Here is a 16,113-nt window from a genome sequence, read left to right as displayed (position 1 = left end):
ATTACTGTGTGAACTGTATGAGATATCGTTCTCCCGCTTGCTGCTGGGTGCAGGTGAAAGTAGGACGACAGTTCTGTTCACATCGCTGACATTTGTCACAGGTAAATCTTGCAGGTATGCAACAAACATGACGTTGTGACACAGTGACAAGCTGGACACTAGATTTGCCGACACAGTACAAACCGGAAGTCAGCGAAATAAAGTTATGCAAAGATTACTTGTATTCTCTATAAACGCATATCTGCATGTGAATGCAGAAATAAACGTATCCTCGCCAGCATGGGCGCCGGAAGCAGGGGGGCCAAGGGTCGTCACGTCAGAATTATGGGTTCCAGGATTGAACTTTTATAGCATTGCCATTATAGCCTCGTGTCTTTTATTTTGAAATATGTTCTTCAACTTCCGGTCCACCGGACTTTTTTTTCTTCATTCTTCAATACAAAACGGAAAATTGAATGAAATTGTTATCAAAAACCAAAACCGGCCCGTTTTTTTAATAAGTCTTCTTGGTTTTCTCGTTATCCGTCTTTTGATTCAGACAACATAAACGGGAAAACGGCTTTGGTTTTCCGTTTTTTCGTTTTAAATAAAAAACGAAAAAACGGGAAAAGGCTGGTATTTTCGTTTTTTGGCTTTTGGTTTAAACGAAAAATCAAACTAACAAAACGTACACGGACCATGGAAGCAACATTATGAGTCTAAATGTGCTCCTTAAATGTAGCTTTGTGACGTTATCCAATGTGTGTGTCTTAGCAGTTTAAAAACAAAAGGTTTACTCACCAATGTCAATATAAAAATATAAAACGTTTAGCACCCAGCAAACAATTTAAGCAATTTAGCTGAGACGCCGGAAGTCTCCGAGTCCTGCAAGACTGAGGAGAGGGCTAAAACGCCGGCAAACACAACAACTACCACGTGACCTAACATGTCATATGACCTTTTTGGAACTGATCACGTGACTGAACTTGACATCTCTGCATACTTCTGCACTCCTGACCAACTCAAAGATGTCTCTCTGATTAAAGAGCGACATTTCTCCTGTTGCAGTAGAGTCGACAGACAACATGAGGTGAGTTTTAACAAATTAAAAGTTGTTTTTGCACTCATTCTGCCTACTGTGCTAATATATCGATGTTTACACAGACTCACACTGTTTTGAAATGTGAGTGACTTGCAATGTTTGAAGTTCACACATGAGTAGCCAGGTCAGTAGTCTGATATTCTTGTCGTTTTGCAGGCTGTGGAGGGAAACTCTGGGTGTTCTATTACTGTGGGCCTGTCTGAACTCGGCTCACTCACGGGGCTGCTCGTCCTTGTTCTGCCGAAAGTCTCACCGTGTCAGCGGCTTGAATGGAGTCGACCCCGGGTTTCCTCTCTTCCTCACTCCTTATTTGGAGAAGGGAGCCATAGCTGAAGGTATGAGTGCACTCACACAACATAATACAGTACGTTTATAATACTGTTCTAAGATTGAAAGGCTTTATTTCCATATGAACAGTAGCTATAGTGTTTATGGCAATGAATAAAGTCTCAGGCTCCTCAAACAATGCAATATACATTTAAATAAGACATGAAACAATAACAATTGTTCAAAAAGAAACGCAATAGAAATAAAATAGTGCAAGAGAAGTGGCCAAGTAATGCAGTAGAAGTAACCATAGTGATATAATTAGATGATCAGTTGCTTATATTGCAGACATATTTTCTTGTTTATTCCAGCCAGGAAACTGAGCCTGGTCGGAGATCTGCCAGGTGCCAACGTCAAGAGTTATGCAGGGTACCTCACTGTCAACAAGAAATACAACAGCAACCTCTTCTTCTGGTTCTTCCCTGCACTCATGGTAGGCTCAGACTTCTTTTTTACAGCCGGGGCTTTTCCAAATGACACAGTAAGATTGCTGACAGTGCTGCAGTTTTAAAGAGAGTCACAAGGAGGAAGCAGAGATTTTGAGATAAAATAGTCCTTCTGGTGCTTTTAATACCTCTGTAATTCAACGTGATTGTAATATGTTTCACTGTGCTCCCTCAGTCAATTAATGATAAGGAATTGCACCCGTGTGTGTTTAGTCAGCTGCTGTGTTATGGGAATTCTGCATAATAGCAGCATTTTGGTGTTAAGCATGTATTTCAACCAAGGTTTTACAGATAGTGAGCTATCTTTGGGAACTTTTTTTGATGATCAGTAGCCAAGTCCCATAACTGTATTTGATACTTCACTGTATGTCACATGACACTTCCATTACTGCAAATGAGCCTTAAATAATATGTTTTTTATTTTTGTATTAAAGACATTTATGGTCATATCTAAGACACAGCGGGAGAGGTTAAAGCTCAAATAATCTGAACATAAACTAAAGGGCCCTATAAAAGGTTACCTATCAACCGTACCTTTAACATCTAACTTGCACTGTTTGTTGAGCCAGTTAAGCTTTTAACTCAAACTCAATACTGTGTTTTTAAAACAACACTGTATCAAAAAACAAAATACCTTATCACAAAGCATAACATCGTCAAGTGTTTAAATATTTGTTTACAACTCTATATTATAGTGAATTACATTTCTGTTTATCTCTGTAAAAGATCATTCTGCATTCAGTCCAAGATGTTGACCCTCTGTGAACATGCCTCCATATGTCACATTGACATTTAGGAGTCACTAGGCTTGTTTGAGACGAGCGAGGCCGACGCAGACCTGCGCAATTGCGATCGCCGTCTTGCTAGTGCGTTGCATGATGGTTAGTCATTTTGTCCGACTTGCTCTGGAGGCTCGACTACATGAGACGTTGAAATCTCGCGGGACAAAGACGCCGGCAGCCTTGAGAGCGAGGCGGAGCAGTTCCTCTCCACGAGCTGCAGAAGCGAAATGCTTGATGGGAAACGAATCGCTGGTATCTCGAGCTGAGCGCTCATTGGTGGGTTTTACCCCGTGCTGCCGATGAAGCTCTCCAATTGGCTCGGCAAATGTTTGTTGTTGTTTTGTCAGTTTTACGTCGCCACTTCCATTCACATTTTTCATCATTGTTCCACAATGTTCATCATCATGAAATTTAATATCTATATATTTTATACTATACTTGCACTACTTACCGTTTTCATACTTTATATATCTTAGCATATTCATACACACTGTTCATACTGCTCACAGGCTGCTGTGTATATCTAGTGTATTCATACCCCTCACTGTTTATTCATCATTCAATTAATTCTATATTTTATTCTATAGATTGTGTACATTACTTTTCACTTTACTGCTTTTTGCACTCCTGGTTGGAAGCTAAACTGCATTTCGTTGTCTCAGTACCTGTAATCTGTGCAATAACAATAAAGTTGAATCTAATCTTGAGCAGGAACAAATGTATTTGCTTAGTACATATCTGACATTAACGAATATACACATTTGTGCATTCTTTATAAATGCAAACTGGTCAAGACCACTGACTGAAGTAGTTTTGAAAAGTAATCAGTGGTTCTGTCTTTTACATGTAGCTGGATTAACCCCCCCTTGTATTGATTTGTTTGAAAATGAACAGACCCTTGAGTCATTCATTCGTAGTGATATAATAATTGTGGGATTTCTATTGCATCCACTTCATCTGCAACGAAGAACGCCAACGCAATTTCCGCCATTGCAAACCGAGTCAAGCCGACTCCGAGCGGTCCGGCTTTTTGAGACCTCCCCCGGCTGCAATCGGCTATTCTCGTCTACTTTCGAGGCGAGCCGCAGCTCATCTCAAACAAGCCTAGTGTTTACTCTGCAATTCACTTGTACTGTACTTTCACATATAAACACAGAGGACCTCTGAAACTTCAAAATCTCTATTATAAAAAAAGAACATCATTTGAGATGAATATCTGTTAAATGTAATAGTCCTGTTTTGACATTCCCATGTAGGATGACCAAAAACAATGTTCGACAAGGAACAAAATGCTAATTTACCTAAGCCTGACTCCATTCAAATCTTTGTTGCTATCAATGGTTAGGAAGACAGTTGAGTGATAACATAAGGCTGTCTAAATGTGGTGAATTTATTATTGACCGTTGGTTAAGAAACTAAAGTCACCAACAGGTGGGGCTGCGATCTTAACTCTGTGTGTTGCTCCGCTGACAGGCGACCCGAGATAAAGCTCCGGTACTGCTCTGGCTGCAGGGCGGCCCGGGTGGTACCTCCATGTTCGGGCTCTTTGTGGAACATGGACCATATGTGGTGTTTAAGAACCTGACCGGTAAGAACTGATCCGATACTGCAGCAGCATACATGAACTGTAATCCCTAACCTGCTCATTCTGAGCCCTGTGTAGTTAGTGTTGTAAGCCTTATCTACTGTTTTCTGATCTGCTCGTATTTTATGTGTTTGCAGTTGGTATGAGAGATTACGCTTGGACATCCAGGTATTCAGTTTTGTACATTGACAATCCGGTACGTATTATTTTATTCATCATAAATCCTTTGTGAATAAAATATGTAATGCTCTGTCTTTAAGGAAGGGTTTTTGTTTTTCCAGGTTGGAACAGGTTTCAGCTTCACTAATGATGACCAAGGTTTTGCTCAGAACCAGGATGATGTTGGCAGAGATTTGTACAGGTAAGTAGACGTCCATCCAACCCAAACATGCTTGCGTTTTGATCTAAAAGTCTGCTGTTTGATTGTTACTTCCTATTTGTATCTCTTCTTTTGTAGTGCTTTAACACAGTTCTTCCAGTTATTCCCTGAGTACCAGTCTAATGAGTTCTATGCAACTGGAGAGGTATGTTGTTTTTTTTAGCTTTGAAAATTAATATTGACAACATGTATATTAGTGGCTTTTTAACTTGTGCACGTTAAAGTATACGTTAATCCTAGATTCAAAATAAATAAAAGATATCTAGCACATTTTGGAAGATATTCTTAAACTTTGACGACAGAGTTTTAACCTGTGTGAACTTTCTCCATCTCCTTGCAGTCTTATGCAGGGAAGTATGTTCCGGCCATTTCATATTACATCCATAAAAACAACCCCACTGCCAAAGTGAAAATTAACTTAGTGGGGATGGCTATTGGTGACGGGCTCTGTGATCCAGAACTGGTACGTATCTGGACATTCTTTAACAACATCATCTTGACAAACACATTTTGAATGTCATCTTATTTCTTATCACATTTTAAATTGTATATATTGTTTATCTCATGCAATACAAGATGATGATGATAATAATAATAATAATAATAACAACTATTCTTTTATATATTTCTACACTTGAGACATCAACACACTTCACAAGCTGAACGTTTTTCACAGTTCTTTAGCTTCACCCCGTCCGGTGTTGTTGATAGATAGACGATGAGTAAAACATTTCACTTGTTTCCATCTCAGATGCTGGGTGGTTACGCTGACTTCATGTACCAAACAGGCATGATAGATGAACTCCAGCGACAGTATGTCATCCAGCAGACAGACTTTGGGGTTAAACTCATCCAGCAGGAGAAGTGGGTGGAGGCTTTTCAGGTGAGCGATGCCTCTTACATTTGTGAAAATGCAAGACGGAAGTATTTATCATTGTTTGTCTAGATTTGCAATAACTAATGTTTATTGAATACGTCCCTCAAATGCTCTGAAACACACATGCTGACCATTTTCTTAACGTCTGACTTCAGGTTTTTGACAGCTTGCTGAACGGTGACATGGCACCATATCCTTCCTTCTTCCAAAATGCTACCGGCTGCACTAACTACTACAACTACATGCAGTGTCGAGTATGTACAATTTCAAAACTTTGTATACAAATGAATGTCTTCATTAAAACAGTCTTTGCAGCATTTAGCCTTTTGTGCACCACAGGAGCCTGAAGACCAGGAGTACTTCTCCCAGTTTGTGACCCTGCCGGCTGTGCGACGCTCCATCCATGTGGGGAACCTGACGTTCCACGATGGGTCTGAGGTGGAGAAGCACCTTCTGCAGGACGTCATGAAGAGCATCAAACCCTGGCTTGGAGTGTTGATGGACAACTATAGGGTGAGGGGTCTGGGATTATCCATTGTGGTTCTGTTTGAACAGCAACTGAATATCTTTTTTTTTTAATCGACAAAACAAGACTACTATCTACTTTTGCCTTGAGAAACTGGGTTGGATATTTTTTCTGACATTACATAAACATAATTTGTTTAAAGAACATGATTGTACGCTTGATCCATAATATCAATAATCATTAGTGGATTCCCCTTTTTGAAGGTCCCTCTACTACCTCTCTAATACTCTTTTCCCTATCTGGTCCATTCCTCCATACACCCAGGTCTTAATCTACAGTGGTCAGCTGGATGTGATCGTAGCAGCGCCTCTGACTGAGAGGTTCCTGCCAACCGTCAACTGGACGGGGGCGACTGACTTCAAAACGACTCCTCGCTTCCACTGGAAGGTCCAGCCCAGCGACACAGAGGTGGCCGGTTATGTGAGACAAGTGGGAGAGTTTTACCAGGTGAGCAGGCATCAATGAAAGAAGAAAAACAATGTGAAAAGTAGTGGCTGAACACCTATTTTAATCCTGCAATCTGTCCTCTTGTCACGCAGGTCATCATACGAGGAGGAGGACACATTCTGCCCTACGACCAACCGGCGAGGTCGTTTGACATGATTGACAGGTTCCTGTCGACGCGGGGCTGGATATGAGTTTAAGTGTTTTGGTGCTGAAACGCAGCTGATGAAAGTACATCCACTTTAGAGCATATTTTTGATTATTGACTGTTGATTTTAAACACTGAAGACTGTCTCAGGCAATGTAAATCAGCACGTGGTTGGATTTATAAACGTGCAGCTGAGCTTTTTGTTTTTGTTGCAGAGGTGACATTTGGTGTGTGCTGCTCTTTTATGCACTGCAATAAAATAAGGTTACTCTGCCTGGATGCAGATGTCTGAATTCCTCCGATATCAGCAAATCATGATAAACAAATTGCCAGACTTACTATAAGGCCTGAGTTCAACATAAATGATTTGTCTTTTTTTTATTGAGTGAGGAAAATACTCCTTATGATGCATTAAATCTGTCCATGCATGTTGATGAATTATAAATAAAAAACCCTGAAACCAGTTTGAATAAAAACGTTTTATTTTTTCTAAAGCTGAGTGTTTTGATGTTTGGGAAACACTCGAATGGAGTTTGCAATTTGACAACATTTTGTTAAATTGACTTCTATTACAGGGATACATAGATATGGCAGCACCTGTTGTTGAAACGGATTTGATTCATCAACAAAATGTCCACCAGGGGTCACTGTGCTCAAAGATATTTAATTGGAAAACTACAAAAACAATCATTTTGCTATCAAAACTTCTGAGGTTATTCAACATATTTAAGAAAAGTAAATGCAACAACATTTACCATTATTTGAACTTGGGTCAAAAATCATATTACAAAAAATATGGGCCACTATGTATATTGTAACAGTACACAATGCTTGTTGATTTCATTATCGAGTTAATGACACTTTGTGGTTTTAATATGTATTTAAAACACTGGAGTGTTCTCAAGTTTTAGTTTTTAGTTTGTTGTCATTATGCCTCAAATATGTTTGTGTACTGGGGTTAATTGCCATGTTATGTCATCAACTATCATGATGTCTAGACAGTTCAATAATTAATGAGTATTCTAAACCTTTAAAGCACCTAACTATTTAATGAGCAGTTATGTCTCAAGGAAAAGCTTTGGGGAATTGCTGTTGATGGTTTGATGTCCACATTTGTGTTTTTTTCATTGAGTTCTTCAAGATTCTAAAATATTCAACATTTTAACTCTAGTTATCTGCACAAATAATAATTGTAGACAATAATAACTAAACACTAGATGATCAAATAAAAGTAGTTGTAACATCGAATCACATCAGTTGTATATTACAGAACAAGTGCTTTATTTTCATACCGTAATGTAACTGCAGTGATACTTTAACATCTGTACAAATGCAAAACGAAATGGAGACAGTGTCATTATAGACACAACAAATGTACAAAGTTATGCAGGCCAGAATGGATTCATCAGTTCATTACATATAAACAATGTATTTAAGCGCTGAAATGAGCCTCGACGTACAACAAAAGGCAACAAGTGCTATGCGAACATTATTTACAAACATGTACCACACATTTACTCCCTTCAAAAAGAAAGGTGGTTGCATTACATGTACAGGATTACAGAAATTAAAGACATTATGTACAATATTTATAGTTAAAGATTTAAAATAATACAATAATAACATCATTAATACATAGGAATTGTTCTCCACCTCCCAAAAATCCACTCAGACTGCACTTCCATTTGTCCTCTTTTGTCGCCCTCTGCAATAAAAAATGTATTTTTCTGAACCTGGACCCACTGTCAAAAATGAAACTAGAGACTCATGTCTAACTCTAAAAGAGCAACAAATGATTCCAGTTGAAAGTATTTTGAAGTCATTATAATCATTTTCACATGCAAGAGGTTAATTTGGAACGGTCTAACAGTCTAAATATGGTTTAAAAAATAACCTAAAATAAAGCAAGCTTCAGTTCAAAGGGTTGGTACGACAAAGCCCTTTTGCAGAGAATCCATTTCTCTGTCTTATCGACACACACACACACACACACACACACACACACACACACACACACACACACACACACACACACACACACACACACACACACACACACACACACACACACACACACACACACACACACACACACACACACACACACACACACACACACACGCACGCACACACACACACACACAGAGAGAGTCCAGCGTTAACCCATCATAACAGTCCCAATGCTTTGACAAAACTTGAATGTAACCCGTTATAAGGATTACGATTTTGAATTTCACATCCTTCATGAATAAAAAGGGCACACACTACACAGTGCGGGGTCCTTAACTGAGCCTCATCCTACAACATGAGCTCTAGGTTCCCTTCTTTAATCTACATACATGTGATGGATGCCAGGCACAGGCTCTCCGTAAAGCCAAACACAGTTACGTTTCTCGCTGGTGTTTGAAAAAGGGGGGGGAGGGATCACTGAGAATTACTCGGACCTTAATATGGCTATTCTACCCTCTGGCAGGACAGAGGACAAAGTGCATAGACAGCTCTGCGATTGCTCCACCTGTCAGTGGAATGTATTTCATCCATCCTACTGTAAAACACAGTGCATTATGGTCATCATGCTAATGAGTCGACATTCCTGGTCATAGGAAAGAGAGAAAAGAGGGGTTAATATGAAAAGGCGTAAAGTTTCAAGGTTGAGACGGAGATTTAAAAACAGTTAGTACATCCATCCCTCTGCAGAGGAGGCCTGAGAAAGAGACGAAGATAAATTGATGAAGAGGTCAGAGGTCAGAGGAAAGCGGTTATTTTTCTCCTTGGTCAGCTGGTTTTGCGCTTACATGCAGCAGACATCCAGGATAAAACCAGTAACAGAATAAACTCATTAACAAAGCACTCAGAATGAACGGTTTTGATTGTTTTTCTACAGAAAGTCAACAAAAGATTTTAAGAAATATTCAGGCACATTGTGACATTTTGGAAAGCACAGGCATATTCTGCTCCTTTTTGCCAGTTGTGAGATGCCAATCAAACTAAAATAAAAATCATGCTCACATTCACTTTCCCACACATTTTCCCCATCATCCTTTACACACCTGCTGAACTTTGTTTTGCAGAGAAAAGAAGGGCATGCATACCATGGACCCTAAAATCCAGACACACACACACACGCATGAACGCACACACGCACACACACACACACACACACACACACACACACACACACACACACACACACACACACACACACACACACACACACACACACACACACACACACACACGCACACACACACACGCACACACACGCACACACGCACACACACCCCGAGAGGCCTCAATAGTTAAAGCTTCAGTTGTTCCTGAAGGAGTGTGTTTCAACTCCTAGCTGCCTCACTGGTATCACAGTGTACAGTTCTGTATCTGTAACAGCATCGTATGTCCTGGGGACCAGAGTGGCTTGGCCATGCTGATCATAATGTGGACATACAGTAGAGAAGATGATCAATTCTGGGATGTATTGCTAACATTTGACCATGTTTTCACTGTTGGGCTTGTATTTTATGACACTCTTTAAGAATACCACTGACAGGGAAAAGGTTTAACAGTCATATACTTTTCTAGGAGAGAAATTACACTTGCTTGCATATTCCTGTCTCCAAGACATCATGGAGACAGTTTGACTTGGATTCAAAAGACAACTTTAAAGGCAGCCACATCCCACTCACTTAGAGTCTGTTGCATACTTTTAACATACTGTCCATGACTGATATTCAGAGAATGATTTAACTTATCTTTCAGTCCATCAGGCTTACAGAGATCCGGTCCGCTAATAGAGAGGACATTCTGAGGCCTATGTCTCTGTCCTCTGGTTACATTACCACCGTGGTCCATTTTGTACCATTACACAACAGAGAAGTCAAACACTGCATGGGATTAGCAAAACATCCTTTTTGCTAAAAGCACAAAAAAAAAGAGAGTAAAAAAAAGAAGCAACAAACCGTTGAACATGTATGCGTTAATAGGGTGGGTCTATAAAAATACATACTGCAGCTACTGTAAAAAGAACAGCCTCACAGGCCTTTGAGGTTTTTCTTGATGGAGGGAGATGGGGGGTTCAGCATTTGCAGCTGGTCCCCCTCAGAAAGCAGGGGAGTAGGGGGAGTTTGGGCCGGGTTTATAGTCTGTCTTGACCCTAGTGGATGGGGTTAATGTCTGTGCGGTGATTTGTTTGCCCGTGCACACTGCTGCCCCCTACAGTTATGGTGGAGGTGGTGATGGTGTTGTGCTGGATGACCTGCTGCTGGGAGCACGCTGGAGCTGGACTCCCCCCCGGACTGCTGTCTGGACCTGAGGAGACAGCAGAGACATCAATGAAGACGGACAGCATGTGAGTGAAGTAATATAAACACCATTACCTTCAAGCTCTACACACAGTCTTTAACGTGTGATGTGATACAGAAAATAAACGATAATGATACAAAATAAACACAGACAAATTGTCATTATTGTAAAACAAAAATACAGCTTTATTAGCAAAAAACAGATAAATGTCAAACACATGACACACTAAATTCACACCTCATCCGTCACCTGTCATCCCAAATTAGGCCATAAATGGACAGCACAAAAATGGAAAAGTGAATCACAACTCCATAAACACGCCTGATGGAGTTCGGATACATTGAAGGTGACATCTGTACACAAGCTAGACTCATCGATGAAAGTCTGTCCCAGCCCAGACTGGGAGTTGGCTCTCTTCTGAATAAAAGAACCATTCAGCCAAGGGGGATATGAGCCTTTTTTTCCTGCGCTAAAGCCACGCAGGGAGGTGCCTTATCCTAATTACATGAAAATGTCACTTGTATCCATATCAAAGGGTGGGGCTCTGATGTCATGCGCGGCTGAGCTGAGGCACAGTCCGGTGATCAGAGAGATTTTGAGGCATCCATAAGAGTTTGGATGCCAAAGTGCCGCTTGTGACGCCTTTCTCACGTCGAGTCTCGGCTGCCTCTTTGCACGGAGGAGGCGCAGTCAGATGGAAAAACAGGTCTCATATGGGATTCAGACTACCAACTCCCAGTCCAGTCTGGCTACCAGAGTGTGCAACACCCATGTGTGAAAGGAAGAGTCCTGCCGCGAGCGTGGGAGCTGGATACCAGCACATAGGAGTGAAGAGTCTTGGCAGTCACTGTGTGTCCATCACAGTTCAGTCTGTAGAGTTTAAATCTTTCCTCTGGCAAGACAATTAACATTTCCCCGCAGTGCTATCTTCACTGTCGGGCTAAGGCACATTGATGAATGTGTGTTTTCAGTCAAATTCCCAAATGTGTGTGTGTGTCTGTGTTTATGTCTGAGCTACTCACTGAGGTAACCTTGGGAATCTTTCTGCATAGTGGTGATGGGACAGTCCTTGTGTGTGAGGAGAAGCTGCTTGAGTTGGGTCACCTCGTTCTTTAGCATGGTCACTTCATTCTGAAATGCAGCGAGAAACACAGAAACATTTAAAAAAACAAATTTCAGGAGAGTCCACAATTTAAGCAGGAGACACTATTAGTTCACCAACTACTAGTATGAGTGTATCGCTATCAAACATTGTATTTATATATTTATCATCCTCAGTGTTCTTTTTTTATCCTGAATTAGGCTTTTACATTTTTAACTGAAAACCTGTAACATGGTGACTTGGTGTTTAACAGACTAGGGCATTTAAGGCATGGAGGGTCCAGCAAATGTTGCTCTTCAGTTGCATTATGGGAAGTGTAAGATCCAGTGTTTTTGGAGTAATGCACTTTTAATTATAACCATTTGTTTGCTAATATCTTTCTTGTGTCTAAGTGTAAAAACAGGGTGTCTTGCAGTTCTACAAAGACAGCATATGACTTATCATACTGGACTCAAGTTAATAACAAGGCAACTTATCGCTATCATCTCTGGTGCAAAAAGGATAATAGTATAAGGTTCTTCATAAGGAACTGAAAAAAACCCATGTTGAAGGAGCGCTTTGATATCCCCTCTTTCCAGTTTCTATACTGTCCTCAAAAATGTAAAAAACCTATATTCAATAATTGTGAGTGGTACATTTAGAAGTTTGGTACACCTAAAGTTCATAGTGTACCTGAAGCTGCATGTTGGTCTGTGTGAGTTCTTCTGCTTTCTTCTCTAATGAAACCACCCACACTTTTCTCTTCTGTCTGCATCTTGTTGCTGCTGCTCTGTTCCGCTCCAGAAACTTCCGCCGACGTTCGTCTGGGTCCTCGTCCACTACCCGCCTGCGCCGCCCGCCGCTTTGTGGCGGAGAGTGCATTGTCTGCGAGGGATGCATCTGCTGGGTGGCAGGTGACATCTGCAACAGAAGGGGGAGGTATCAGCATCACTGAGCTCTATGATGAGACTGTCTGCCACCATCTCACCAGACCTGGAAAACAGCCACCTGTTTCACTGCCCAACAAGCATCTATACATTACCTCCTGCAGCCATACCAAGGTCTGGCAAATTTCCCCCCAAAAAAACATCTGGTTGTGCCACGTGCCCTGGGAGCTGGGCCGTGGGCGTCAGGGGTGACAGAGTGAGTGAGAGACTGGGCTGATTCACCAGCCTGCCCACCCCGTTAAAGAGGTGTCAGGAGGCAGTTTTCCACCGCCCACTTCCACTCAGACTAACAGCACCAGACACAGTCAAAAGCCTTGTTTCTAAAACTGTACTTACACTGACAGATCTTGACATGTACTTGGCAAGGTCAAGTGTTTTCAGTCTTCAGATCATTACCATTTTATGAGAACCATGGAAAAAACAAGCAGCTTTAATGACCTCTGTGCATACAGTGAGTGTTTTTATAATGCCTTAATGATGCATTAGGAACATATAGTGAATTGCATTTCTCGATGTCAGACTGTCCTTCATCCAAAATGCTTAGCATTGCAGAGGATGATAGACAATGCAAGGGCAAAGTGTCTCACATCATGTTTTTTCAAATGCTGTGAGCAAAACTAAAATTAAACCAAATATATTCTAAGCTAAGATGTTCCAGGACATTTAGCCAAGGCTGTCTGGTCATCAGAACAAACATTTATGAAACCTCTTCTACATCTGAAGACTATTGTGGAAACAAAAGGGCAGCTTGGCAGTAGATTATCGTGTAAAACACAGTTTTCCAAATACATTTCAAAGCATCTCTTATAATGGCCACTTTATAGCCTCTTCTTGACCCTTGACCTTTATGGAAAGTATCCTACACTGACCTGTAGCTGACAAACCTCAAAGGGAAAATTATCTTTGAAATGGTTGCCACAAAACTACTTTACATCATAGCAACTGCAAGAGCAAATGTGTTATTCAATTGTCTTAGTTTAAAGCACTTTTCTAACTATACTGTGCTGCTATATACTAAACGACTAATAGCTGACCTCAAGACTTCTCAAAGGGCTACTAAAGTGCTGCCTTGTTTTTTGTCACAATACACACATGATATACAGTTGCTTTCAGCTATATGAGGTTTTAATGCGTTATTGAACTTGCGGCTCTGCCTTTGGCTTTTCTAAAAGCTTCGGCTCTCTGGGGAATGTGCTTTGCTTACATGTGAAGCAGAGTGCATCGGATTGTGCGGTGAGGTCTGGTGTGGGTGCCCAGGATGAAGATGGGGATTGTGGGAGTTGTGATGGGGGTTGTGTCCCTGTTGGTGGTGGTGTCCACCCTGTCCGTGGCCCTGGCTGTGGTGGTGGTGTCCGTGGTGCTGGTACGCGTGGGGAGGGGCTTGAAGGTGCTGGTGTGGGTGTGACTGCATGTGATGGTGGGCGTTTTGCTCCTGCCGCGAGGACATCATCTCCATCATGTGGCCCATGGAGTTCATGTTGCCGTTGGCGATGGGACCCGGGTGGTGTGATAGTGCAGCCTTCAGTCTCTGAGAAGAAAAAATTGAAAGAAAACATATTGACATTTTCTTTATAATATCTTTAAAAGTTTGTACATGCTCTCATCCATCTGTGTGCTGATTATCAACAGTTACAGAGAGCTTCATGTGCTGACTGAGAGATGATGAATGGCTCCATAAATCCATATGTCAGGAGAACAAATCAAAGCCACTTGGGCTGTCCTCTGTCTCTCCTTCAGTCGTGTCATTCTCCCGCTTTACCTACAGTGATTGCCATCCCACCAGTCCCTCCTCCTCATATTCCTAATAGCCTCCTGCTCCTTTATGCACATGTGTGTGTGTGTGTCTCTGGATGTCTGCCCGTGAGATGAGCTTGTTGGCGAGGTGTGAGCCTCAGACTTCTGCCTTACTGTTGACCCAGCAGGAGGTTTGTTGCTTTAACCGTGTGGTCTCCTTAGCCCTGACTGTACCGGTGTCTCTGAGCAGCCTGGGAGAGAGGCTCTGTGAAGGTCCGCTTGTGTTCATGTGTTTACTGAATGCAGCTCTCCTCAAGAGTCTGTTTTTATGGGCATCACATAAAGACAACCGCAACATCAGGAAAAAAATCATAATCCAAACATACAAGTGCCAAAGTATGTCTTCAGGCTTCATCTAACGTACACAAACCTAGACCAAATTGAAAAGAAATCCATGTCCTAACCATTTCATGCCTTATTTACATTTAACCGCTTTAGGAATAACAAGTTGAGAGAGTGTTGAGACGATTGAATTTGATTAATGCACATGTTTTTCCCAAGTGCTGATGTGAATAAATAATGTAAAAACTTAAATAAATGCTAAAAGCCAGTCCTATATTCTGTCTATAATTTGTCTAGGTTTGACAAAATGTTAGTGACAAAACAAAGGCACTCATTTCAAGGCTACTGTTGAGAATTCCACAAAGTTTTCTATTCTCTTTCGCAGTGCTCTCTTTCCCCTCTCTGTGCTCCCTTCCCCCTTCTCCCAGCTGCTGTCAGTGAGTCCACGCTGTGTCCAGGGCTCCATATCTTTTAACAACCTCCACATTCATGATTCCCATAGGGAATGGCATCCAGCTGGTCTGGATCACAACGCTGAGACACGACCTGAGCACAACGTCAGCCCTCCACCCCTCTCACACACTGTTGGAGTGGAAAGCTTTTTCACCAGGAGGGAGGAGACACAGTCAAACAAATAACTTTAGAAGCGGGATGGTCATAAAAGAACATACCCTCCTGGTTTGTATTATATTTATAAAAAAATGCAAATATGTATTTGTCTAGGGATTACCTAGTAATTGTCTTAACTGTTCTTGGCTTTCCAATCCATACACAGCTTGCATGATATAACTGCACATGAAACCAGCACAGTGAAATTATGATCTTGCCAAGCCTGTTTTGACTGAGTATAGTTTCTGTTTGTCAAAGGGATGCCTGACATAGTGGTGGAACAGCTCCACATTTCTGGAGTTACATTATTTTGTGTTTATCTGTTGCCCCACAACAAGAACGCCATTATACATTTGTTATCTCTTAATGGTAATCTTCAGCTCATCACAACCTGCTAACCACGTTCACCCAACTCTATAAGGGGCCATAGCCCCTCCGCTTTGACACCAGTAATACAGGGGTTAAAACACCACACTGTGTATACTAACACACAGCGGGGGGCCACA

At 41.4% G+C, this 16,113-nt stretch overlaps 2 protein-coding genes across 6 annotated transcripts in view; one reads left to right on the top strand and one right to left on the bottom strand.

The window, feature by feature from the left end:
* The first annotated feature begins 911 nt into the window (after positions 1-911).
* cpvl (carboxypeptidase vitellogenic like) lies at positions 912-7,058 on the top strand. Its single transcript, XM_079640554.1, has 13 exons — positions 912-1,069; positions 1,238-1,416; positions 1,720-1,841; positions 4,110-4,224; positions 4,359-4,417; positions 4,503-4,582; positions 4,679-4,745; positions 4,941-5,063; positions 5,352-5,483; positions 5,633-5,731; positions 5,817-5,990; positions 6,268-6,450; positions 6,543-7,058. Exons 1-13 carry the CDS (start codon positions 1,065-1,067, stop codon positions 6,639-6,641), a joined length of 1,437 nt encoding a protein of 478 aa, XP_079496680.1. The 5' UTR covers positions 912-1,064; the 3' UTR covers positions 6,642-7,058.
* Positions 7,059-7,852: 794 nt separating this feature from the next.
* creb5b (cAMP responsive element binding protein 5b) overlaps positions 7,853-16,113 on the bottom strand; it is a 43,242-nt gene continuing 34,981 nt past the window's right edge. For all 5 annotated transcript variants that reach the window (XM_079640551.1, XM_079640550.1, XM_079640549.1 and 2 more), the window contains 4 exons: positions 14,127-14,450; positions 12,669-12,896; positions 11,917-12,025; positions 7,853-10,900 (listed from right to left, as the gene is read on the bottom strand). In XM_079640551.1, the coding sequence (XP_079496677.1) occupies positions 10,746-10,900; positions 11,917-12,025; positions 12,669-12,896; positions 14,127-14,450 (816 nt within the window). In that variant the 3' untranslated portion in view covers positions 7,853-10,745. The remainder of the gene's footprint in view (positions 10,901-11,916; positions 12,026-12,668; positions 12,897-14,126; positions 14,451-16,113) is intronic.

Source organism: Notothenia rossii, assembly GCF_949606895.1.
Source record: "Notothenia rossii genome assembly, chromosome: 7".
Lineage (NCBI taxonomy): Eukaryota > Metazoa > Chordata > Actinopteri > Perciformes > Nototheniidae > Notothenia > Notothenia rossii.
The sequence above is the reverse complement of the archived record's forward strand: the minus strand, read 5'-3'. Positions and strand labels throughout refer to the sequence as shown.